The 25,744-nt window shown below is 16.4% G+C and overlaps 5 protein-coding genes across 5 annotated transcripts, besides 54 other annotated features; 2 read left to right on the top strand and 3 right to left on the bottom strand. All coding sequences in view use genetic code 6, as the record gives it.

Annotated features, from left to right (window-relative positions):
• Positions 1–151: 151 nt before the first annotated feature.
• Positions 152–192: a microsatellite.
• Positions 157–224: a microsatellite.
• Positions 189–247: a microsatellite.
• Positions 196–245: a microsatellite.
• Positions 248–304: 57 nt separating the features above from the next.
• Positions 305–386: a microsatellite.
• Positions 387–790: 404 nt separating this feature from the next.
• Positions 791–878: a microsatellite.
• A 509-nt stretch (positions 879–1,387) lies between these two features.
• Positions 1,388–1,425: a microsatellite.
• Positions 1,415–1,454: a microsatellite.
• Positions 1,455–2,445: 991 nt separating this feature from the next.
• Positions 2,446–2,486: a microsatellite.
• A 48-nt stretch (positions 2,487–2,534) lies between these two features.
• Positions 2,535–4,446, top strand: IMG5_084110 (hypothetical protein; the record flags this gene model as incomplete). The annotated part of the gene is made up of 3 exons (XM_004036348.1): positions 2,535–2,997; positions 3,054–3,304; positions 3,388–4,446. The coding sequence occupies 3 exons, from the start codon at positions 2,535–2,537 to the stop codon at positions 4,444–4,446; spliced, it is 1,773 nt and encodes a 590-aa protein (XP_004036396.1).
• Positions 3,317–3,385: a microsatellite.
• A 169-nt stretch (positions 4,447–4,615) lies between the features above and the next one.
• Positions 4,616–4,661: a microsatellite.
• Positions 4,635–4,668: a microsatellite.
• A 1,886-nt stretch (positions 4,669–6,554) lies between these two features.
• IMG5_084100 (hypothetical protein) lies at positions 6,555–8,307 on the bottom strand (the record flags this gene model as incomplete). Its single annotated transcript, XM_004036347.1, has 4 exons — positions 6,555–6,955; positions 6,999–7,871; positions 7,928–8,128; positions 8,193–8,307. The coding sequence occupies 4 exons, from the start codon at positions 8,305–8,307 to the stop codon at positions 6,666–6,668; spliced, it is 1,479 nt and encodes a 492-aa protein (XP_004036395.1). The 3' UTR covers positions 6,555–6,665.
• Positions 6,582–6,629: a microsatellite.
• A 123-nt stretch (positions 8,308–8,430) lies between the features above and the next one.
• Positions 8,431–8,469: a microsatellite.
• A 15-nt stretch (positions 8,470–8,484) lies between these two features.
• IMG5_084090 (hypothetical protein) lies at positions 8,485–10,537 on the bottom strand (the record flags this gene model as incomplete). The annotated part of the gene is made up of 5 exons (XM_004036346.1): positions 8,485–8,844; positions 8,957–9,049; positions 9,616–10,204; positions 10,324–10,462; positions 10,507–10,537. 5 exons carry the CDS (start codon positions 10,535–10,537, stop codon positions 8,824–8,826), a joined length of 873 nt encoding a protein of 290 aa, XP_004036394.1. The 3' UTR covers positions 8,485–8,823.
• Positions 9,089–9,126: a microsatellite.
• Positions 9,172–9,281: a microsatellite.
• Positions 9,189–9,278: a microsatellite.
• Positions 9,482–9,552: a microsatellite.
• Positions 9,508–9,575: a microsatellite.
• Positions 10,236–10,268: a microsatellite.
• A 338-nt stretch (positions 10,538–10,875) lies between the features above and the next one.
• Positions 10,876–14,346, top strand: IMG5_084080 (hypothetical protein; the record flags this gene model as incomplete). The annotated part of the gene is made up of 6 exons (XM_004036345.1): positions 10,876–10,944; positions 11,041–11,132; positions 11,518–11,932; positions 12,232–12,402; positions 12,459–12,909; positions 14,342–14,346. The coding sequence occupies 6 exons, from the start codon at positions 10,876–10,878 to the stop codon at positions 14,344–14,346; spliced, it is 1,203 nt and encodes a 400-aa protein (XP_004036393.1).
• Positions 11,694–11,733: a microsatellite.
• Positions 11,934–11,982: a microsatellite.
• Positions 11,978–12,022: a microsatellite.
• Positions 11,995–12,036: a microsatellite.
• Positions 11,995–12,079: a microsatellite.
• Positions 12,033–12,091: a microsatellite.
• Positions 12,113–12,177: a microsatellite.
• Positions 12,113–12,197: a microsatellite.
• Positions 12,115–12,196: a microsatellite.
• Positions 13,332–13,376: a microsatellite.
• Positions 13,384–13,486: a microsatellite.
• Positions 14,347–14,492: 146 nt separating the features above from the next.
• Positions 14,493–14,525: a microsatellite.
• Positions 14,497–14,570: a microsatellite.
• Positions 14,503–14,570: a microsatellite.
• Positions 14,519–14,570: a microsatellite.
• A 157-nt stretch (positions 14,571–14,727) lies between these two features.
• Positions 14,728–14,773: a microsatellite.
• Positions 14,735–14,772: a microsatellite.
• A 1,552-nt stretch (positions 14,774–16,325) lies between the features above and the next one.
• Positions 16,326–16,358: a microsatellite.
• Positions 16,359–16,777: 419 nt separating this feature from the next.
• Positions 16,778–16,831: a microsatellite.
• Positions 16,832–18,183: 1,352 nt separating this feature from the next.
• Positions 18,184–18,235: a microsatellite.
• An 801-nt stretch (positions 18,236–19,036) lies between these two features.
• Positions 19,037–19,074: a microsatellite.
• A 718-nt stretch (positions 19,075–19,792) lies between these two features.
• Positions 19,793–19,887: a microsatellite.
• Positions 19,804–19,922: a microsatellite.
• Positions 19,806–19,892: a microsatellite.
• Positions 19,806–19,902: a microsatellite.
• A 558-nt stretch (positions 19,923–20,480) lies between the features above and the next one.
• Positions 20,481–20,572: a microsatellite.
• A 2,033-nt stretch (positions 20,573–22,605) lies between these two features.
• IMG5_084070 (hypothetical protein) lies at positions 22,606–23,552 on the bottom strand. Its single transcript, XM_004036344.1, has 2 exons — positions 23,164–23,552; positions 22,606–23,098 (listed from the first exon to the last, which is right to left on the bottom strand). Exons 1-2 carry the CDS (start codon positions 23,498–23,500, stop codon positions 22,620–22,622), a joined length of 816 nt encoding a protein of 271 aa, XP_004036392.1. The 5' UTR covers positions 23,501–23,552; the 3' UTR covers positions 22,606–22,619.
• Positions 23,553–23,678: 126 nt separating this feature from the next.
• Positions 23,679–23,718: a microsatellite.
• Positions 23,679–23,736: a microsatellite.
• Positions 23,737–23,812: 76 nt separating this feature from the next.
• Positions 23,813–23,867: a microsatellite.
• Positions 23,818–23,884: a microsatellite.
• Positions 23,885–23,893: 9 nt separating this feature from the next.
• Positions 23,894–23,952: a microsatellite.
• Positions 23,898–23,950: a microsatellite.
• A 1,663-nt stretch (positions 23,953–25,615) lies between the features above and the next one.
• Positions 25,616–25,673: a microsatellite.
• Positions 25,657–25,704: a microsatellite.
• Between the last annotated feature and the right edge of the window lie 40 nt (positions 25,705–25,744).

The raw sequence follows: 25,744 nt of genomic DNA, 5'->3' as shown, positions 1-25,744 counted from the left end.
TTTTTTTTATATCAAATATAGAAAATATCCATAAATATTTATTTTTTGAATAAATTTAACTTAAAGCATAAATAAAATAGTCTTATTTATATAATTTAAAATTTATTGAAACATTTTTGCAAAATTTATAAAATAATATTACTTTAAAATTTAAAAATATATAAAATAAAAATATTAAAATATAAAATTAAATTAATATATATATTTATAAATTAATATATATATATATATATATATATATATATTTCAAAATTATTTAAATATAAATCACTTATTTATATTTATATTATATTTTATTTTAAAAATTAAAAATAATATTATTTTTTTTTTAAATTTATTTATTATTTATTAAAAAAAATTTGTTTTTATATTAATTTATATTTATTCTTATTTATCTAATTTATATTTTATTTTTAAAAATATTTATTGTATAAATTTTTTATTCATTTTCTATTATCTATTTGTTTAATCTCTTTTTTTAATTATATTTTATCATATTTTCATTTTAATGCAAATTAATTATATTATTTTTATATTACAAATATAAAATACAAATATTCTTTTAAGTAAATATATTAATATGATTTTAAATGCAATAACAAATTATAATATATCTATTAAAAAATTTAATAGTAATCGAAAATTTTAATTCATATATTTTATTCTTTTTATTACAAAAAAGTAAATATATGAATTTGTTATGCATAAAATTTTTATTTTAATTTAAAAATTGCAATTTTTTATATATTTATTGAATAAATTAATTTAAAAAATTTGTATATAATTAAATTATATTATATATTTTAATATAAATATAGATTAATATAAATATATATATATATATATATATATATATATATATATATATATATATATATGTATGTATTGTTACTATTAAACTATTTTTCTTTAAATAAAATAAGCAAATTAGTTTTTTATTTGTTTTTAGATTAATATTAATCAATTCTTTATATTATATTTTATAAATTTTATAATTATAATATAAAAAAACTTGTTAATTTTTAACTTTTAAATACTATACATTTTAAAATATTATAATTTTTTTTTATTTTATCATATATTAAACATATTTTTAAATTATTCTTTCGTATAATAATAATTAGATAAATGTTTGCTTGAATATATTTTTTTTTTAAATAAAACTAAAATATATTATGACAATATATACTTTTGTGCTAAAAAACAATATTTACATATTATAATATATATAATATTAATATTAAGTTGTTTTTTTTGCTATTTTTATTTAATATTGGCATTATAGTAGCAAAATTAATATTACTTTTTTTTAATTTTGTCGTTCTTAATGCCTTAATTTAAAAAAATGGATATATATTTTTACAAATCATTTTTTAATTCTAAAATAAATAAAAATATCTTATAATAAAAATGATATATAATAAATATTAAAATTTATATAATATATTACAAATAATATTTTTTAAATTTATTTTATATATTAATTATTAGTAATTTAAAAGTATTTAATATGTTATAAATTTAAATCAAAAAAATAACTATAATAATATGTTATAATCAACAAAATATTTATTTTTATATAATTATAAACGACTAAGTCTACTAAACAGCCGTTAATATCAGTTTGTGATTAAAAGCCTCAAACCTTATTGCCGTATATGAATAATAATAGAGAATTATGGACTTTTTATGATATGACAAATGCTTTTTTAATCGACTATTACCCAAATATTTCGACTCCCAAGAATATTTCTTTAGTATTGTATAATTCATATATATCTTCTATCTTTATATCCAGATTATTCATTATCTTTAAAGTAAAGAAATTAAAGATGGCTTATAATTTGATAAAATTGATTGACAAATATAAATAGAAAAAACTCCATTAAAAAAAAAACAAAAAAGCTTAAATTTTCAAAGAAAATAATTGAATCAGACTAATTTACAAAAGTGGAAATTCACAAAATATACTCCGAAGTGACATTTTTACCGTCTTTTATACTTCTGGGAAAACCAGATCAGATTGTGTTTTTCTAGTTTACACATAAATTGAATTTCGAGTTCTTTATTTTAACGAGTGTTCTGAAACTTTTTAATTGGTTTAATGATATTATTTAGAAGTATTTTCCGTATATTTAAGTTGAATTTTGAAAAAAGTCGTGGATAATGCTTTGGCTAACAAAGATTTTATATTATTTAGAGGAGAATCATAATATTAATAATCATATTAAGTAATCGTTTTTAATAAAAAACATTTTTTTGGGGGAAATCTAAGAGTGTATGTTAGTGATTAGGGTCGTAATATTTCTCTCTAATGATATTTTAAATACATTAATTATAATATTTAAAGGCATAAATATAATAAGTATTTAAAGCTTTATATGATAATTAATATAATAATGAAAAATAAGGAAATAAGATGATTTTTTTCCCAAAAATTAGACAATATATTAAATATTATATATATATATATATATATTTATATTTAAAATTTATTGAATTTAATTTAAAAAATAAAAATAATAATAATAAAAATGAGTAGTGTGTAATAAAGAAGATAGAATTACAAAAATCAATCAATTTCCGAAGATACAATAGCAATTAACAATATGTATGACGATTTCGATGATTATGATGTGAATATTTTAAATATGAAAAATTTATATACTACAAAATTTACACAAAATGTATTTATACATAATCGAGATTCAATAATTAGTGCGCAAGAAACATTCAAAAAAGTATTTAATAATACTATCAAAAAGGCTCAAGAAAATCATTTAAATAGATAATTACCTGAATTTTCCTTTAAAAAATCATTAGCAATGGTTGAAAATTAATTATCTATTTCTTTAGCATAACCAGATACTTAAAAATATGATTATCAAAATGAAGGTCTAATAGAAGATTAAGAACCGAATTAATTAATTCCAGATACTTGGCTTAGGGCTAGAGTGATTATAAATACAATATATAAAGATGAAGAAAATGAATAAAGTATATTTAATTTTATTAAAATAAAATGAACTAATATAAAATATCTAAAGTTTCAGGATTACCACTATCGAAGGCACAAGATGCATAATCAAAACGAATTTCGAGCAAAGCAAGTTCTATAGGAGGTGGCTATCATAAAAAAATGTAAGATTAAGAACCAAAAAATAATAACAATATGATACCAACTCCTATTGATTTGACAGAAAATTTAAATTTTTCAATTACTGAGGAAAAACTTAGATTAAATAAAGAGAATTAAAAAAAAGAAAAAGAAGAAAAAATAAGACAAGAGGAAATGAAAAGAAAAGTAATTTCTTAAATATATATATACAAATAATAAATATATATATATATATATATATATTATATTTATATATATATATATATAAGGCAATGATTTTAGTTGAATAATAAAAATATAATAAATTCTAAAAAGAAAATAAAGCTTCGGGTTTTACATATGATTTTAATGGTGATTTATTATCTGTAAATAAAATAAAAATACACAAATTACCTCCACATGCATATGCAATAGAATATACATTCAAAGAAGAACCTAAACCTCCTAAAGTTCCCTAAAAGAAAAAAAAAGCTTAAAATAATAACCTTCCAGAAATCTAAAAACTTAAAAAAACGCCTGACCAAGAAAAAGAATTTGCAAAACTAAATACACTTCCCCCTCCTATACTTGATAATATAGGACTCAGCACAGGAGTTACACTTACTTTTGATGGAAGATAAAGAACAGGACCTCGCCCAAATACTGTAGATATGTAATCTTTGACTTCAGGTGTAAATAAGGTAAGAATGGGGAAAAGCTAATATGAGGAACTGATTAAAAATGGTGGTTTTAATAGAGGTATAAAAAACGATTAATAATAGTATAAAAATACTAATAATTTTGAAAGGGAAAATGTTGAGAATAATATGCTTTTGAAAAGTTAGAAATAAACAAATTTATAGGAAAAATATGATCAGGTTAGTAAAAATGGAAGCATAAAAATTAATTCGGCGAAAATATATGAAACTTTCACTTAAAAAATGGATGATAGTTTTGAAGAAAATAGCTAACCAAATATATAGTAAAAATAATAATAATTTTAAGAAATTTCTTTGAAATAAAAAAAAATCTCGCCAATTGATGAATTTAATATTTAAATCTCAAAATAATAAGAATGGGGTAAAACACATTATGGAATGGGAAGTGGAAATACTATATCTGAAAAATTCTAAGTACATAGGCCTTCAGAAAAAGATTTAATTACTTCTATTGGAGCTAATAAATATAAACCAAGAGATAGACTTATATATACACCTTTTATAGTTCCTACTTTTGGATTAAGGGCTTCTACGTCAGAAGGGTTCTTTAGAAAAAATATAATTACTAGTGAAAGTAATAGAAATGTGTAAAAAACAAGTGAGGGTGTTAGAAAAAAAGGAAAAGAATGATTTGTTTTATTTGTTAAATTAAAATAAATATACAAAATATTTTATTATATTGATATAAATTATTAAAAGTTATTTTTTTATTTTTTTTGTAAATTTGAATTTTCTATATACTAAGAAAAAAAAAAAAATTATTATAAATAATAAATTAAAGTTCTATAAATAAAGGATGTATTATATTTTTATTTAAGTATATTAATTATTATTTATATTATATTGTTATTTTTTACATAAAAAATCTATTTCTTAAAATTTATTTATATTTTTAATGATATAATATAACTGTTTTAGTTTATTTTTACTTAATTTTTTCCAATTAAATAAAATTAGCAGACTTACTTATTTTTAAATGATTTTAATTAAATTTGCTGATTTTATCTTTTCGGTCAATAGAAGAATCATTTTGAAAATTATAATTTTAATTTTAGTTTTTTTTTTAAAAAAAAACTTATTTAGAATTATAATTTTAGAAAAAAAGTCTTTTTTTTTTAATTAAAAAATTATAAAATCTTTTTTATCAAAAAAGGTTATTGGCTATATTTTTATTTATTTTAATTAAAATTGTTTAATATCAAAAATTATCTTATTTTTTTTATATTTATTTATTAAAATTTTTAAGTTTTTATTAAATTTATATTTTATATATTTTTTTATTTGTAATTAAATTAATAGCCATAAAATTTAAATGCGTATTATATATTTTTTAACTTTTAAATATATTTTAAAGTTTTATATAAATAAAACATTTCTTAAAAACTTTAATTTAATATTTTATTTTTTTTCTTTATCTTAAATAAAATTTAGAATTTGTTCTTTGTGATTTTGATATTTGAATAAGGAAATTAAAATTTATTTGGAACAATTTTTTTTATTATACCTTTATTTTTATTTAAAAAAAAAATATTTATAAAATGAAATTTATATAGTATTATTTCAAATAGCTACTAATTCCAAAATCATATGAGAACAAAAATTCTACAAGTTAACCCCCTCCCTCCCCCCTTAAAAATAAAGGTAAATTAAAAAGCTCACAAAAAATTATAAAATTTCCATAATAGAGAGACAAAAATATAAATTTTGGTATAATTTAAATCATAATAATACCCCAGCATTTTTAATTTCTCTATATTTTAAAATACTTTACAAATAATAAGAATTAGATAAATCTTAATCGTACAAATGGCTTATATGATCTGTGAATTAAAAAATAAACTTATCTGTAACATTTTTATTCAGAAATAATACCCAATCAATTTTTTAATACAATAATGAGATACGAATTGAAAATAATTAAGTTCATAGTCTTTTTTGTATATTTTTTTTAAATTATTATATTAATCTACTTAATTAAATATATAATAATAATTTTCTATATTTATATATTTCAATACAGGAGCATTTAATAAATACTTAAATATAGATAAGTGTAATTAAATATATTGTTATTATATTTAAATCTACTCTTAAATTTTACCTATATTTAAAAATAAGTATTTTTTTCAATTTACTTTTCGCATTTTTTAAAAAGGAATATTTTAGTAGATAATAATTCTAGCATCAATAAATCTTTTGTTTGTAAGAAAAATTTCCAAATATATTTTATTTGCAATTTTTTAATATTGAATCAGTAGAGTTTATACTATTAAAAATTCGAAAGCTAAAAAATCAGCGTTTATAATAATATTTAGTTAGTAGTATATATTTTAATAATTTGAAATTTAGGTAAGTATTAGTTTTTATAATACTTATTAAGTAAATATATTAATAATAGGGAAATAAATATTGAATAAAAAGTTTATAAATAAAAATTATGTTAAAATATGATTAAAAATTATAATAGTTTTTAGTAATGTATATTTTATTTTTATTTTGTTTTATTAGCATTTATAAATAAAAGTGAATTAGTATTTATTTATATTTTCTTGAATATATAAATAGGATATAATTTATTAATAATTATTTATATATATTATTATTGTATTTTTTTTTTTTAATATTTTGTATAAAATATTTTTATTTTATTATTAAATAAACTAAGATTTCAAGAAAAAGAAATTCATTATAGTGTTTTTAAAAATTTAAATCTATATATTATTATATTAAAATAAATACTTATTAAATTTATTTTATTAGCGGACTATAAATATTTAAAAAAAATAAAAATATATATATATATAAAAATTAAATTTCTGTAAAAATAAAAATCAATTAAAAATATTTCATCACATATGAATAGGTTTATCATAAGCTCCCATACAGGCTTCTTTTAAAGCTTCTGATAAAGTAGGATGTGCATGGCAAGTTTTTCCAATATCCTCAGCTGATGCCCCATAAGAAATTCCTAAAACAGCTTCTGAAATCAACTCACCAGCCTAATCTCCCATAATATGTACTCCAAGTATTTTATCTGTATTTATTTCTGTCAAAACCTTAATTAATCCATCAAAATCATTATTAGCCTTTGCTCTTGAATTAGCTGTCATAGGGAAAACTCCTTTATTAAACTTGATACCTTATTTTAAAATATAAACAAAGATTTAAATAAAAATAAAAACCAGATTTAATAAGTTCCTATTCATTTTTTCCTACCCAAGCAATTTCAGGGTGAGTATAAATAACATTAGGAATTGCATCATAATCAACATGTCCTCCTTTTCCTGCTATATTCTCAACTGCCGCAATTCCTTCTTCTTCTCCTTTATGGGCTAACATAGGTCCTGCAACAACATCTCCAATTGCATAAATATTAGGAATATTAGTCTAAAGTAAATTATTTGTGACTATTCTTCCCTTATTATCAAATTCAATACCGATTTCTTGTGCATTTAAACCTTTTACAAATGGTTTTCTTCCAGTAGCTACTAAAATATGGTTAGCAGACAAACTTTTAGATTCTCCTCCTTTTACTGGTTCGACATTGACAATTCCATTGGTTCCTTTATTTTAGCCTCCTGTGACTTTATGTCCTGTAAGAATTTCCAATCCATATTTAGTTAAGGTTTTATGGAAAGCTTTAGCGATTTCATTATCTAAGAAAGGACATATTTAATCTGCATACTCAATTACGGTCACTTTAGTCCCTAATCTTTAATATACAGAACCCATTTCTAATCCAATAACACCAGCCCCAATGACTATAAGTTTTTCGGGAATTACAGGAAGTGAAAGTGCTCCTGTAGAAGAAACAATTGTTTTTTCGTCAAATTCTAAACCGGGAAAAGGAGTAGGTTCTGATCCTGTAGCTATGATGATGTTTTTAGAGGATAATTTTTATTACCCTTAATTATTTACTAAATCAACATTTATAGTATTCTTATCAAGAAGTTTTCCATAACCTTTTATGTAATCTACTTTATTTTTCTTGAATAAATATTCGATTCCACCTGTTAAACCAGTTACTATACTGTCCTTCTTTTATTGTACTTTTCCTATATTTATATTTGAAAATTTATATATATTTATAGGTATTATTTTATTTTTCTACCCCAGTTTACTTTTACACCTTTAGCTTCAATACCGAAGTCGGCAAATTTGTGGATTGAATCAAAGTATTTTTAAGATATGTTAAGGAGAGCTTTTGAGGGAATACAACCGACATTCAAACAAGTGCCTCCTAAAGCTCCTCTTTTTTCTATACATGCAGTTTTCAAACCTAATTGTGCAGCTTTTATTGCAGCAACATATCCTATTTTTATATATATTTTTAATTTGAAACAAAATAATATATATATGTGTTTTTTTTGTTTAACCTCCTGGGCCTCCTCCTATTACTATTACATCGTAGGGAGTATTTGTAGCAGAAAAATTAAAGCAGAATTATTTGTTTAAAGAATTGGATTAGATTTTGTTTAAATGTTTAATCATGCTATATTCGATTTTTTATAAAATATGTTTTTTGATAAATTTAATTTTTTTTTTAAATAATAAATTATATCTAATTTAATGCATATATGAATTATAAATAGAAAAAAAAAATTGTCATAAAAAAATTATAATTAAATTTATAATTATAATAATATTTATAATAAATGATATAAATTTAAAAATTTATTTATTAATAAAATATAATGGAAAATAAAAAAAAATTCACAAACATATTTTATTATTATTATATTAGAAAAAAAAATCAACTTTTATTACGTTTATGTCTAATTTTCTAAAATTAATTATAAGGATATTTATAATGGCAATTATTACAATCTTTTAGATTTAAAAGAGCGATTTCTTATTCTTTTTAATAGCTTTAATTTAATTATTTTAAATATTTAGCATCTTCTGCTTTATCGCGTATATTTTTATTTATTTTAATGGCATTATCTTATTAGACTTAATTAGTAATTTCATGTAAATATTATTATTTCATTAATTCTCTTTAAAAAATCAAATTATATTATTCTTATTCTAATTATTTAAAGTATAATTATTATTTACATTATTCTTCTTAAATTTCTTTCTTTTATAATTTTTTTTTAAATATTTAAATAATTATTATGTGTATTTATATTTTTATTACTTGTTTTTATTTTCTGGCATTTTCAAAATCATTAAGATGAAGTTTAAATTACTATTATATATTTTATCTTTTTTTTATCAAATTATCATTAAACTATAAATATAAATATATGTAAAATATAAAATTTAAAAAATATATAATATATATAATATATATATATATATATATATTATTTATTTACTTCTTTTTCTTTTTTATTTAATTAATTAATTTCATATTATTCTTATTTTTTTTATTATTCTTTATCGTTTTATTTAATTTATTCTTTAATTTTTAATAATTATTCTATTTCATTTCTATATTATTATTATTCTTTATTTTTTAAGATTGCTCTTTCTTCGCCTAATTGCTTATCATTATTGCATTTAGCTTATATTTCCTAAATTTCTTTATTTCTTAATTCTTATTCTTTCATTTGTTAATATTTTTTAATTTTTATTTAATTATCTAGTTCATTTTTAATAAGTTATTAATTATATTTTAATTTTTCTTGTCTTTATAAATTGAATATCCTTTCTTCTTCTAATTTTATTTTTATTTCTTATTTTTAGTTATTTATTTCTTTTATTTTATCATTTTATTTCTTTATTTAATTTGTTTAAATTTATTATTGTATTTCATTAAAAAACTATTCTTTAAATTTTTGTTTATATAAATACATATTCTTAGCCATTTATTTCAGAGTTTTTTTAAATTTACTCACTTTCATATTTTTCCTTTAATTTATCTTTAATCTTCTTATTCTATTTATCATCAACTAAAAATTTATTCACACAATTTACACACACTATTTCACTTATATATGATGATTTAGATAAATTATCCTTAAAACTTTCATATTCATTATTCTTTTGAGGAGTATTTTAATTTATATTTTTGAAAGATTTAAAATCTTATTTATTTATTGTATTTCTATTATTAAATAACTTAAAATTATTACTACTTGTCTTTGATTATTAGCTATATAAATTAGATTTAACTGACTATTCATATTCTTTATTTTTATTCGAATTATATTATTTCATATTTGATGAAGTGGTTGAATATTAGCTTTTTTTATCTTCAAAATCATAATTTGCTTTAGAATTTTTAGCTAATTCTTTTTTAGTTTTTTAATCAGATTAATAATTTTTTAAAGGAATTTAAGTCTAATTTATTTTATTTAGGTATTCTTTATAATTAATTAAATTTCTTTATTCTTTTGTGTTTGAATGTATTTCAGACTTTAAAGGAGTTTTTACAAAAGTACTTTTTTATATATATTAAGAAAAAAATAAGTAAAATATTTTATATAAAAATATGTATATATAAATATAAATATGTATATATATATAATCAATTATATTAATATTTTTATTGTTTGTTACCTTGATAAATTTGCATTTTTTGGGGTTATTAGCTGATCTTTTTAAGGATAAAATATATCTGAACTTATTAAAGAAGGTTTTACATAATTATTTTCTTTTATACCGTTATTATAAGGTGATTAAGTGTTATTTATATGTCCTTTAGTTAATTTTTTTATTTTAAATAAATATTTGATTTTTTACTTTTATTAATTTCAGTATCTGTTTAAATCATTTTTTTTATTTTTTATTTATTTTCAATGTTAATATTTTATTTTTATTTATTTTATTTAGTGGAATAAAAACTAAATTTATTTTAATATATAATTATTAAATAAAATATATTATTTATGGAAAAAAAAATACACTTTAATTATATTATTTTTTTTTATTTTTTTTCTAAAAAGTTACATTATATCATATTTTTATTTATATAATAAAAAAAAATATTAATTTAATAATATTAAACATTAAATATTTAAGAAAAAAAAAAAAAAAATTTAAATATATTAAAATAATATATATTTTAAAATAGACTTTATTTTATTTTCATTTTTTCAAAAATAAATAAATATGAATAGCTAACATAATCAATAAATTAATTAACACGTCGAAGAATAAAATTAAAATAATACTACTTAAGTTAATTAATAATAAGATCATTAAGATTAAAATTCATAGACATAAGATATTTAAATTTCATAAAATAATAATAATCCAAATATAAATACAACTTAGGATAGTCAAGAAGAAGATGATGAAGAGGCTGCTAACAAGGTTATAAACAATTGTTAAAATTGTAGCAAATCAGTTAAAGAATTTAAATATAAGTATTATTATATCTATATAAACAAAATATATATAATATAAATAAACAAGTTATGATACATGTTTTAGATTAAATAAAAATAACGAAGATTTAAAAAATAAAATAAAAATACTTTAAATAAATCTTTAGGAAAAGTTAGATGCTTTACAGACTAAAAAATAAATAAAAAAAGAATGTAAAATAATCTACTTTTATTTATTTATTTTTTATAAAAAAAAAAAATACCAAAGACGATCCTAATAAAAAGGATTTAGAAATAATGTATATGAAATTAACTTAAGCTTAATATTAATTAAAGCAAATAGAAGATAAATTAGCTAATAATCCAAATAAAAAAAGGTTAATTTTATTTTTAAATAATTATTTTATATTTTTTATAAAAAAAGAATTGTTGATATGTAAAATGAGTTAAGATTAAAAGAATAATAAATAAAATAAATTTAGAGAGACAATTTAATTATGGAAAAAATAAAAATTGAAAATGAAGGAATATTAGCTGAAAAAGAAGGAGATTTAGAAATATAAAAACTACAATAAGAAATATATGCATTAAAGGAAAAGTAAAGATAAATAAAAAAAGAAGAAAGATAATTAGAAAAAGACATGACTAAATAATGCGATTATTTAGTCAGAATTGAATAAAAGCATAAAGAAGTTTGTGATAAAGTAGGAGTTTCTTTTAGTCTAAATTAAACTAGAGCAGATGATCTTTAAGATATAATTAGAATGAATCATAAATAAAAGGCTTATAAAAATGAATAAATTGAAAAATCCAAAATTGAAAAAAACGGTAAAATTGAAGTAATTCATTTTTTATAAAATATAAATAATAAAATTTTTATTAAAATATATAAATTAATATATATATATATATATATTATTATATATATAAATACAATTATATAATTATATAATTTTATACTTTAAATTATATTTTTATAAATTATAATTATCTATTTTTATTTGAAAATTTATATAAACTTTATTTTTATTTATTTTTATTATATATATTTATATTTAGATTTTTTTTATATTTATTTATATTTTTATATATACTTATTATTTTAATTAATAATTTATAATAATATATTATTATATAGGTAAATGAATCCACTTTTAAATAATTATAAGAAATAATAATAAAAAAACGTGAACAAAAATTTGAACTTGAAAAATAAGCTAAAAAAGAAATTGAAGATCTTTAAAAATAATAAAAACAAATATATGAAACAAACTAAAAACTATAAAAGGATATTAAAGAAAAAGAAAAAGTATATATAAAAAAACAACAAATTAAAATATAAAAATATTTTTAAAAATTATAAAGGTTTTAAATATGTATGTAATAGAAATAAATAAAGTAAAAAGACACACAAAGCATAATGCTCTATAACCAATAGGAAATGAATACGAATACTGTAAACGTGCAATAGCTTCTAATAAAGAAATAAGAAGAGAGCAAAAAGGATTACATATAGGAACTGAGACAGCCCGATCTTGGGATAATAGTATTGAATTAAGAAACGATTATTAAATTTATAAAATAAGCTTTTGGTGGTCTGATTTTTTAATTGTAGGTATGAATGTTTAATATAAATTAAAAAATGGCGAAAAATAAATTGTTGATTGCTTTATGCCTTCTTCTTTAGAAAATTTATAAACTGCAGATTTAAAATTAAAAGGCAATGAATATATTGCCAGTATTTCAGGACATTGTAATTTAGTTAGTATTGAGTATTTGAGAATTGTATCTTCTAGAGGCAATTATATAATGGTAGGTACTGATAAAAATGCAAAAAAATGCAAAAGTTTTTAGTTTGATATTAAAAAAGATGAAAAGCTGATTTCATTTTTTGGAGTTGTTGATAAATAGCCACCTATGCCATTTAAAAATTGTATTTTTTTTTTATAATTTTTTTTTAAATAAAAAATAAAAAGAAAGTAGTAATGATTTATAAGAAAACAAAATTTAATAAAATAATAAGATTTCTGAAGAAGAAATGATATTGATAAGTATTGGAGCCGAATTTAAGAAAAAAGCTAATAATTTAAATAAATGTGAATAGAATTCGATTGTTAATATGGCTAATTAAATTAAAGATGATTAGCATATCGAAAATGAATAATATTATAATAAAGAAAGACTCATTTAATCTAGATATGAATTAAAAAGAAAATTAAATTCTTCTATTATTCATAGTGATAATAATTAAGAAAATGATAAAATTATAGAAAATGATTAAAAAAAATGAAAAAAAATAAAAAAAAAAATAGAAACAAATTATATTTAGAAAATAAAAAACATACAAATATGAATATTAATTATAATAAGAATAAAAAAAAAAAAAAAATATGTAAAAATATAAATAATTTTTTTTAATGAAAAAAATAAAATAAAATCATAAAAATAATCTTATAAACAATTCTAAATATATAAGGATAAAAATATAATAATTTTTCATAAATTATATTAAGGAACTTTATTTGGAGATGGTGATTATCTTTTACCTTATCCAAAAGAACTTGAAATTATGTATTTATATTATCCAAGGCAATTTCCATTTCCAGTAAAATAAGCAGTTCTTCCTCTAATACTTAAATTTTATTAATCAAAATTAACTTAAATTTTCTTTTTTTAGGGGAACAAAAACGATATATATTTTGATTTATATTATTTTCAAAATCGATTTTATATTAATTTAAACTTTAACCATTTTATAAATCTTTTGAAAAATCTTTAATTAAATTTGCGATTGCTGAAGGTTAAGGAAAAATACCGTATTTTATTTTAGAAAAAATAAGAATTTCGTTACAGTATATTTCAAAAGAACCTAACTATGGAGTATGCCCTTATGGATTTTTTTATACAATTATTTCTGAATTTAATTATTATATAGCAGATTTAGTCTAATTATATATATTTATGTATTTTTAAGAGTCATGTTTAGTACACCATTAATGATTTTCGCAATTTTAACAAATTTCTATATAAACTTTTACTAATTTTTTATTTAAAAACATTTAAATATGTTTGTTAAAATTATTATAATATATAGGTAAAAAAAATATTAATTATTTTCTAGTAAAATATAAAATAAAATTTTTTTATTAAAAAAATATATTAAATAAAAATTAATTTTTAATTATTAAAATAAATATATTAAATAACAAAAAAAGTTTTTATATAATTTCAATTGATCCTTATAATAGGATGATTAATTGTATAATTTATTTTATTGGAATGTCCATAAGGAAGAAATAATTTTTTGTTTTAATTTTAGTTTTTTTAATAAAACTCATTTTCTAATTGATTAATAACTTAATTAAGATAGTTAATAGAATTCTTTATATAAATACAAAAAAAAATATAAATATATAAAAATATAAATATATATATATAATATATATTTATATATATATCTAATATATATCTATATATTTACTTTATATTATTTATTTTCTTAATAATTATTTTTTAATTTTTAAATGCTTTTATTTCTTATGATTTTTTAACTAATTTTTTATTTTTAACTTGTATTTTATATTAATTATTTCATATTTATAGTTTTATTTGTATTTTTTTTTAAGCTTAAAGATTTAATTCTTTTTATAAAATTTTAACTTTTTAGTAAATATTTTAATGTTTATTTTTTTTATTTTTATTAGTTAAGTTATTAATTTTATATATCTTTATTTTTTTAATTATTTATTTCATTTTTTGTTTATTCCATTATTTTATAGTTTTATTTTTATGTTAATAAAGTTTAAATTTATTTTAAATATGACTAATCTTTATTTCTTTAACAATCTAAATTAAGAATGGTTCTTAAACTACCTTTTTATATTATTAAATAAATATTTATATATATATATTTATATTTTACATTTCATATATTCATTTTTTTTTTTTTATTATTTTATATAATTATCTTTTTTATATATTTCATACTTAATATTTTATTTATATCCAGAATTTCTTAAATTTAAACAAATTGATTATTTTTTCGTTTAACTTTAATTTGGTGAATGATTTGTAAAAGTTGAATTTTTAACTGAATTATTTTATTTTTTATCTCTAAAGTTTCCCAAAATTTTTATCTTGCTTGGATCGTAATCTTTTTTCAAAAAAGCTTAAATTTTATTTTAATTTTATTTTATTTATGAATCAACTGCCTATATTAAAAATATAAAAAAATAAATAAAAACTAATATATTTTATTTAAGACATCAAAATTGATTTTAAAAGTTTGATTTACCTATTTTTTTAATAAAAAAAAATTAAAAAGAAATATAAATTTACTATTTCTTTTCTATCAAAACAATTACATAATAAGTATAAAAATTCATAGGCTTAAATCTATTGTTGAACTTATAAACTTCCTTCGAAAATTCTAATCCATTACTTCAAAACTAAATTAGAAATAGTTTTATTTATTTACTGTAAAAACATAAATATTAATTAAAAAATATATATATATATTTTTTTTTTAAATAAAAACACGAAGTAAGTGGTTTATTATAGAAATATTTAAAGGCAATCCTTATGATTCTAATTCATTTTCTTTTAATTAAAAAAAAGCTAGTGCATCTTGAATATCTTTAATTCTTGTTTAATAATTATATATTTATATTATGTTTTTTTACTTTAAAAGTCCTCTTTTTAGAATACATATAGAGTTAATTACAATTTTAATATTTATTAAATTATTTCTATTTTCTAAAAAAGGTATTAGCCTATACCTAAATTAATCAGATTCTAAAATTTAAAATAATGTTTATATATTTAATTAGGCATGAGAATCGGTTTGTATTTGTATTTCGTCTAGAATTTCAATTAATGTATCATATATGTTATTTAGCTTTTTAAAATATATAATTATTCTATATATATAACCATATTTTATAAATTTATTAAATATATAACTTTTAAGCATTCACATATTAATGTTCTAGTTTTTTTTTTTTTAAATTAACATATATTATATTTAAAAAAAACCTTAAATATTAAATATCTATTGTTCCTTAAGTATTTATTTAGTCTAAAATACCAATTAATTGATTTTGAGATTGTAATTATTTTTTCATTTGAAATAAAAATTATAACAAATAATTATTGTTATTTTTTTAATTTAAAAATTTTAAATACATATTTAATTTTTCATAAAATATAAATATCTAAAAAAAATAAAGTTTGAAAATAAAATTATATAAAAAAAAAATTAATATATATATATATATTTTATTAAAATTTAATATATTATATAATTATTTCAATTTATAAATTTAGATTATTTTAAATGCTATAGATAAATTTAAAGTTCATAGTTTGAATATTTTCCGTTATGGCCACATTATAAAAGTAATAATTCTCCTTTTGAATTTTAAAAAGTTAATTATTATTGAGTCTCATCATCTCCACTATTTTAAAATTATTTTGATTTCAAAAGGTTATTCATATTTTTTTTAAAATATTTAATATATTTCTCTATTAATTAAAGGTCAATTAAAATCTAAAAATAATAATAATATTATTAATATAATATAAAAAATACATTTTATTAAATCTCGTTGAAATTTTACTAATAATATTATTAATTATTTATTAAATTTTTAACTTTTTTATAAAAAACTTTTAGTTTTTCCTTTTATTTTATAAAAAAATAAAATAAAAAAAATATTATTTAAAAAATAAAAAAAAAATACAATCGTATTTTTCATATTATTATCTGAATCTTAACTTTTTTAATTTAAAGGCTATTAATAACCCCATACAATTAAATTTATAAAAAATTACTTAAAAAAAATAAAAAATAAAATTTATATATAGATAGTTTTTTTTAAAAAAAGTATTTACTTATAGCGTTTATTCTGCAAAATCTTAATGTTTATAAAACACATCAAGTAAATTAATTCCTCCAATATCCAAAGTTAACAAAATATTAAAAATTTACTCTATAAACTATTATAAAGTTTTATTTCTTTTACAATTTTCCGTAATTTTATTAAAATAATTTTAATCAGTTTTCACTAAATAAGACGCCTATGAGCTATCTTAATCTTAAACTAAAATCCCTTCTTTATTATCACTAATAATTGATGTAATTTATTAAGTATCTTTATTATATTCTTTATAGATATTGTATTTGTTGTTCACATCGACTACTAATTTAATCATAATACTAATTCTACTTAAAGCCTAAAAGAATTCTTAAAAATCGCATTTTTTTAAAAAACTTTCTTAATAATTCCCTTTTTATAAATCTTACTATAAATTTCCTTAAAAATCAATTTTATAACTGTTTATAATATATTAAGAAACACCGTTTTTAAGAGAGGCCATATAAGGAATAATATTGTCATTTGGATCATATGCAAGTAGTTTATAACAGGTAGCCTCTTTGTAAAATTTAGGAGATTAAAAATTAAAATTTAAAAAAAATTTTAAAATATATTTTGTCCATTTGCTTATTCCAAAATATGCTATATCTTATATACTCGAAAAAGTTCGATCTGTTAATAAAAAGTCCAATTTTTATTTAAAAGCTAAATTACATGCAATCATTCCACCTAAACTTTATCCATGGATACCTATTTTATTCATTTTTTCAATATCACGTAGATATTTTATTATATTTTCACAATCTTCAAATAGCTTTTAGGGGCTAGGTGTACCTTCTGAATAACCATAACCTCTATAATTCCAGACTAATAAGTTTATTTCATTTTTAATGTAGAAATCTATCCATTGACTCTGTATTTTTAATATTTTTTTAAAAAATGTAGTAATAGCTTTACATCATAAAAAAGAGTTTGATAGTACCCTGCATTTGGATTACAATATATTATAATTTTTTTATTTTAGTCTAATTCATTAAAATTATCAATGTATATTATCATACTATGATTTTCTTATTAAAATATTTTATAAAAAAAAATACCAATCTATTTTTTTTTTATCTTTTGAATATAATGGAATATGCTTAGTTTTAAATGTTATTTCTAATTATGATTTCATCTTTAAATTTTTATAAAATAAAAAATTAAGTAAATAAATATATAAATATATATATATATATATATATATATATATATATTTATTTATATTTTTTTTTTTTTATTTATTTATTACTAGATTTAATGAAGCATATTTTTTTATTTTGAATCTATTTAATAATAATTTAGGTATACTTTATTTTTAGTTTAGTTTATAAAATTGATTCTTTTTATAATTTTTTATATTATTAAAATAATTTGTATTTGCTTTTTACTAATATTGTATTTATTTTTTCAATTATTAAATTCACTTATTATTAATCGTCTATAGATGTTTTTTATTCTATTAATAATTTATTTATTTTATATATAAATTTTTTCTTAATACTTTATTGAATTAGTTATTATAATTTAGTGGGATATTATAGAAAATAATAAATATTATTTGAAGATTCATCTTATTATGATTTAATATGGGTATTTATTAGTAATTCTTATAACGTAATAACATTTTAAAATATCTGATTTTGTATATTATTGAGTTTATATTTATCTTTCATTTTGTTAAACAATTTAACTTAATTTTATATGAAACTGAAAATCGAAATAAAATCTTACATTTTTAAACATTAAATAAACAAATAGTCTTTTGCATTTAATTTTATTATTATATCTTTTAACAAATTTAATTTTAAATAAAAAATTTTTTCAAAATATTAATTAAAGCTAATTTCGTTTTAGATTTTGAAAAATTTAAAAGAACCAGGAAACAAAGCTATGTTTATAATTACTTTTATTATTAAAATAAATCCTATTAGCATTATCTTAAATATTTTTTTAAAATTTTATAAAATATAAATATATAAATTAAATACTATTAAAGATATTATAAAATTCAAAAAAACACAAAGAAATAGGAAAGTAAAAATTATAATAGAAAGAATAATTATTATAATAAAAAAAATTAATAGTTTCTATAAAATAGTGATAGATGACTTTTCTTTTCTCATTATTTTAATTATACTATTTTTCTGTTTAAATTTAATATTTTTTTTTTTATTATTATTTATATTAATTTAAATTCTTTTTTTTTTTTTTTTAAATGTTTATAGAGCAGAATTTTTTTTTAAAAAAAAATATATATATATATATAATAATATAAATAAAAATAATTAAATTATATATTTATATTAATAATATATATTTTTATTTTATTAAAAAAATTAATTAACTGAAAAATCTTTACAAAAAATAATAAAAAATGTCTGAAAAAAATAAAATAAAACATTATTATAATATATCTAAATTTTATTTTTTTATGAAATAAAATATAATAAAAAAAATAAATAATATCTAATTTTATTTTAAATAATATATATAATACAATCAAAAATTAATGTTCACATATTATCTATTTCCTGTAAATTTTAATAATCATTATGCAATTTATCTAATTTATTCAGGCGAAGTATAACTAATACCCTAATTTTATTGACCATCCATATTTTAAGAAGATCCAACAAAGAATTACTAAATACTATTTGAAGGCGAAGTTTTAGTAATAAAACTTTAAGGACTTTATAATGTAAATTAACCATGTTATTATTAAATATTCATGTTTCTTAATTATTATTAATAAATAAAATTTTAATGATTTTAAGTCATTATACTTTAAGCTTGTTATTATTATAAAATAACACTTTAAGGCTACTATTATTATAATATAACAGTTTGAGGTTATGATTATAAAATTACACTTTAAGGCTATTATAATAAAACAGTTTGAGGTTATTATTATTATTATTATTACAAAACTACACTTTAAGGCAATTATTATTATAATAGAACAGATTAATGTTATTATTATACGACTAAAGCTTGTGGTTATTATTATTATACAATTACACTTTAAGGTTATTATTATTAGAAAACTATCGTTTATGGTGATTTTTAGACTACTTATTATATAATTTTAGGTTTTTATTATTGAACAATTACCTGTGTCGGTTATTAAACAATAAAGCTTTAGGGTTGGGTTATTAATACGCTGTGTTTTTAAATTACGATTTCAGGGGGAGGACTTAAGATTTTTATTTCTCTACTATAATTTATTTTGCTATTTTATAGTTTATCGTGATTTTCATCATCTTCTTAAGGTTAACTTTATATTTTAGTTTAAAGAGATTCTATTAAGGCATCTTAATGATTTATTTTATCAAGTAAATTATCGTTTTATTATTTTAAATTAAGTAAATTTTAATCCTATGTAGATATTAAAGATAATTGTTCATTTAAATTATTAATTTAAGATTCATATCTAGTTTATTTTTTAAGAAAATATAATATATTATAAAAAATATATATAATTAGATATATATATAAAAATATATATAAATAATATATATATATATATATTAAATTTATATATATATATATTTATATATATATTAATGTATTATTACCTTTAAATTTAAATTAATAACTATTCATTTTAATTTAAAATTAATTTTATTTTATCTTCTAATTCTTAAATATATCTATTTTTTTAATCCACTTCATTATTTTATTTACTTCTTTTAATTATATCATTATTACTATTTTCTTATATTTATAAATTTAATTATTCTATTTTATTTCTTAATTATATATTTGTATTTTATAAATCTTTTTCTTATTATACTAATTAATTAATTTAATTTTCATAAATGATTATTTATCTTATTTTAATTTCCATTTCTCCTATTTATCTTCTCAAATCCTTATTTTCTGTTTCTTTCATTTAAAGAAGTTCTTAATTTCTCTAAATTTCATATTTCGAATTTCCTATTTGATTAATTTGTATTTAATATTTATTTATATCTGCATTAAGTGAGTTTATTTCTTTTTCTTTACTTTAAATTTAATTTTACAAGCTTTCATTTTATTACATTAAATATTAAATTCTACTTTCATATTAAGAAATTTAATTGCCTAAATTTTCTAGTTCGTAGATTTTTATTCTTTATTAATTAATATCTTATTCATATTATCGTGTTTTTCCCATATAAAATTCATTAGATTATGTCAATTAGGCTATTTTGTCTTCTAAAATATGATACTCGGCTTCCATTTTCGATTTTTAGACTCTATCAGATGTTAATTCTCCTATTTATGTATTTAGTTCTTCTATTTTTTTCCTTAATTATTAATTTTCATACTCATATCCTTAAATTTTACTCTAAAAAATATTGACTTATAAACTTTATTAATCACAACTTGAAATTTTATTCCTCAATTCATTATTTTCTCTTTCTTTAATTTATAAAAGATCACTTAATCTTTAAACTTCCTACTTATAACTTTCAAAAGAACTTATTTTAATTTAATAATCTTTCAACTCACTATCTTTATTACCCAAAAGAACATTTAAATTTTCAACTTAACTCGTCAATTGAGAAATTCTACTCTCATAATAAGCATTTTGTTTTGAATTATTTTCTAAAACTAGAATTTTTTGCCTATAATCTTACAACTCCCTATCTTTAATACTTAATAAATCCTATAATCTATCTAACTCTTACTTAGAAACATTAGTAGAGTTAATTTAAATTGAATAATTACTGATTTCGAATCTTAATTGTTTAATTTCGTTTTCTTTATTGCTTAATAATGTATTTAGATTTTCCGTTTATTTTTATAATTATTAAATTTTAGTCTCATATGTTAATATTTATTTTCCATTATTTTCTATTTCGGAAATTTTATTTCTATATTAGTTTATTTCTTATTCTAATGCAGTTATTTTTCTTTATTAAATTTCTAGTGTTTAATTCAATTGAACTATTTTTTGTTCCAAGGCAATATTTTCGTTTTCTTTTTTTGTTCTTTTCACTCTTTCATCTGAATGAGAACTTAATTATTACATTAATTCATCAATTCTTCTTTTTAATTGTTAATTAGTATTTTCATATTCTTGAATTTTAAACTAATAACTGGCACTAAGTGTATTTTATTATTCTAATTAAATAATTTTTGACCTAAGATCTTAAACTTCTTTGTCCCTAAAACCAATTAAGCTGTTTAATCTGGAAATCTCCTACTTAGAAGTATCTATTTGGGTAAAATTTATCTAATAATTAGAAATTTCACTCCTTAATTTGTTCAATTCGTTTTCTTTATTTGCCAAAAGAATAGTATTATGTTCAGATTCTTTAATTTTATTTTCCATAGAACCTATTCTTATTTACAAACTTGTATTTTCATCAGATTTTTATTTAACTAAAAATGTTAATTTTTCAATTTCTTGTCCTAATTCAGAAAATTTCGTATCATATTCGTTTTTTTTTAATTGCAAAGCATTTATATTAATTATTTAAACTCTTAAGTTGTCAATTTCTTTTTATTTTATTAAAATTTATTCTCTTGATCTTATTAATTCTTAATTATTAGAGTCTTAAGAATTTCTTTATATTTATATTTTTATTTTATAAAAAAAAAAAATACCTTAATTAAGTTTTCAATCTATCAATTTCTTGGTTTAAAAGTGATATTTTTCCTTGTTATTCTGAAGAGTTGGCATTTATTTCAGTACTTCTGTTAAGTTTTTGATTTAAATTTTTTATTTTTAATAATAGTTATTTTATTTCGTTATTCTTTTACTCAATATCAGAATTAAATCTATCAAATTAAAGATTTAAAGAAGATTATTAAGCTTAATGTTTACTTAATTCTAATTTAAGTTAATCATTTTCTTATATAATTCTTTGTAATTCTTAATTATCTTAGCTTCTTTGATTTCTTTTTACTTTTTAGTCATCTTATTGTTAATTTTATACATTAATTAGTTATTATTATAATATTTAGATTTTTTTTTATAAAGAAACTAATTTTTCGTTATTTTCTACATATTGTATTTATTTTTCCACCGTTTTTTCAGGCTCAATACCTCTTAATCTTTAATTTTCAATGTTTAATTATTCATTTGATGATTCTAGACTATTTTTTTTATATGTAAAAAAAAAATATATATAAATATATATTTAAATTATTATTTTTGTTACATTCTAATTTTCTCAGTAAGAATTTAAATTTACTAAGAATTATCAGATTAAATATATATAGGTTTTTCTATAAATCTTTCTTATATTTGAATTTATTAAGGAGGTTATACTTGAATTTACTAAGAAGATTATTCTAGTATAAAAACAGGTATAGGTTAAGTTAAAACAGGTTATTAATAAGTCTATATTCTTTATACAGGGACAACAGTTTGAGTTATTGGAATTACTGCTGAAGAAACTTCAGAGTTTTAAGTGTAATGCCATGAAGGAGATCTACTTTTGTAATATACTACTGACTTAATTTAAGATGGTTATTAGACATATTAAATGCTTCCATTTAATAAATTCTAATTTTAGTAAGTAATGGTTCGTTAGTTAAGGTTAGTAGAATCGATTAAAGCTGGCATTAACTACTGATTATTATATGTATTAGTTTGATTTATTTAGTATTCACCATTGTGGGAAATTGAATATCTTCTCATTTTTTTAATTTTTATATTTATTTTATCTTATAGTTTTTATTTTAGATTTAAATTTTTTTTTTATTTTTAAATTATATGTTTTTTTTTATTTGTTAAGTAATAAATATTAAAAATTCCAAACAAATTTAAATAATTAGAAATAACTTTATTTAAATTTAATGGTAAAAATTATTAAAAATAATTGAATATATATATATTATAAAAAATAATATATTTATATATAAAAAGAATTAATATTTTTTATTTGTATATTATATATTACTTAATATTATAAAATATAATTTATATATTATTAATATATATATATAAATAATTTAATAAATAAGTTATTTTTAAATACTTAAATATTTTTTTTTATTTAAATAGATAAATTTGATAATTAAGTAATTTAAAAGTTATAAAAACAAATATAAAATCAATTTATCAATAAAAAAAAAAATCAAATATATATATAAAATTTATAGATTTTTTTAATATTTTGTTAATTTATATTAATATATATATTAAATAAATGCATTATTATTAATGCAATATAACTATTTATTAGGTACTTTATTAAAACAGATAATTAAAGTATTATTTTACATAAAATATAATAATCCTAAATTATTAAAAATTAATAATAAAAATAATACTATTATTAATTTTTTTTTAAAAAAATATTTTTTTCAAAATTTCAGCACTTATATTTAACTTAATACTTTATTTTAGATTATGTTATTACGAACTTTTTTTAACTTATATAAATAAAAAGTTATTTTAAAATACAAGTTCTGATGATTAAATTTTAAAATAGAATCAATATATGTGAATTTAATAAACAAATTTTAAATTAAAACCCCTAACAGATATTTATTGATATAAAGAGAATAATATAATTTAATAAATATATTATTTAAAAAAATATATAAATTATTATTAATGCATTTTTATTATTTAGAATTAATATAATATAAATAAATAACGAAATTTTAAATTCTTTATTATCATGCTAAAAATCGATTGTTAATAAAAGAAATTAGTTAAACAATAATTTATTTATAAAGAAGTAATAATAAAATATTAATTAATGTAATAAATATATTTTTTTAAAAGAAATATTATTGAATTTTTTTTTTTTTTTATTACTATAAAAAATTAATTTATTAATTTTTACAATAATATAGTTTTATTTATCATTATCATCAATTTAAAAAATTGATTAAAAAACTAAAATAAAAATGCAAAAACAAAATTAATATTTTAAAATTTGAATATACAAAAATTGCATTTTAAGTATTTTATTTTCTTAATGATACTTAGTATATCATTAAAACTATCTTAATTTTACTTAAAAATATTTTTAAATGGATAATTTAATCCTTTTAATTAGTATTCAATATTTAATAGAGGATTTATTTAGAATTAGAAAACCTTTTTTAAAATTTAAATATAATAATTTAATTAATAATAAAAACTTTAAATTCAATAGATAGTGCTGAAAAAGAGTTAATAAATTTGTAAATATTATAAAAATATAATTAGTTGACTATAATAATTTTCTAATGCTAATTAAAAACATTTTTTAAGTATGGATTTAATGAAAGAATAAAATTAAATTATATCAATTTATTTATAAAAAGTTTACGAGGATAAATAATATTATTTTAGAAAAAAAAAAAATATTATGAATTGATTACTTTTTATTATTTAGTTTTTAGTTTTGTAACTTTTATGTGAAAAATAAAATATAATCAGATTAATAAATTCCAAAAATAAATTTAATTAAAAATAAAAAAAAACTAATAAAGTATATATTAAAATTTGAAATTAAATTATTATTAGATTTTATATAATATTATTAAATATCAAATAAATTAAAGAATTATATTATATAATTTTGACATTATTAAAAAAAAAATGTCACTATTTATATTTCTGTATAAAAAAATGTTAATATATTTGATATGATTATAAAAAATATATTATTAATTTAATATTAATATTATTTTATATCTATTATATTAAATTATTTAAAATATTTATATTTTATAATAAAATTATATTTTAAATTATTTATTTATATTAAATATTATTGAAGATAATAATTACTTAATATT

This window comes from Ichthyophthirius multifiliis (genome assembly GCF_000220395.1).
Source record: "Ichthyophthirius multifiliis unplaced genomic scaffold scaff_1120509250595, whole genome shotgun sequence".
NCBI classification, from domain to species: Eukaryota; Ciliophora; class Oligohymenophorea; order Hymenostomatida; genus Ichthyophthirius; species Ichthyophthirius multifiliis.
This window is presented reverse-complemented; position numbering and strand designations above follow the sequence as displayed.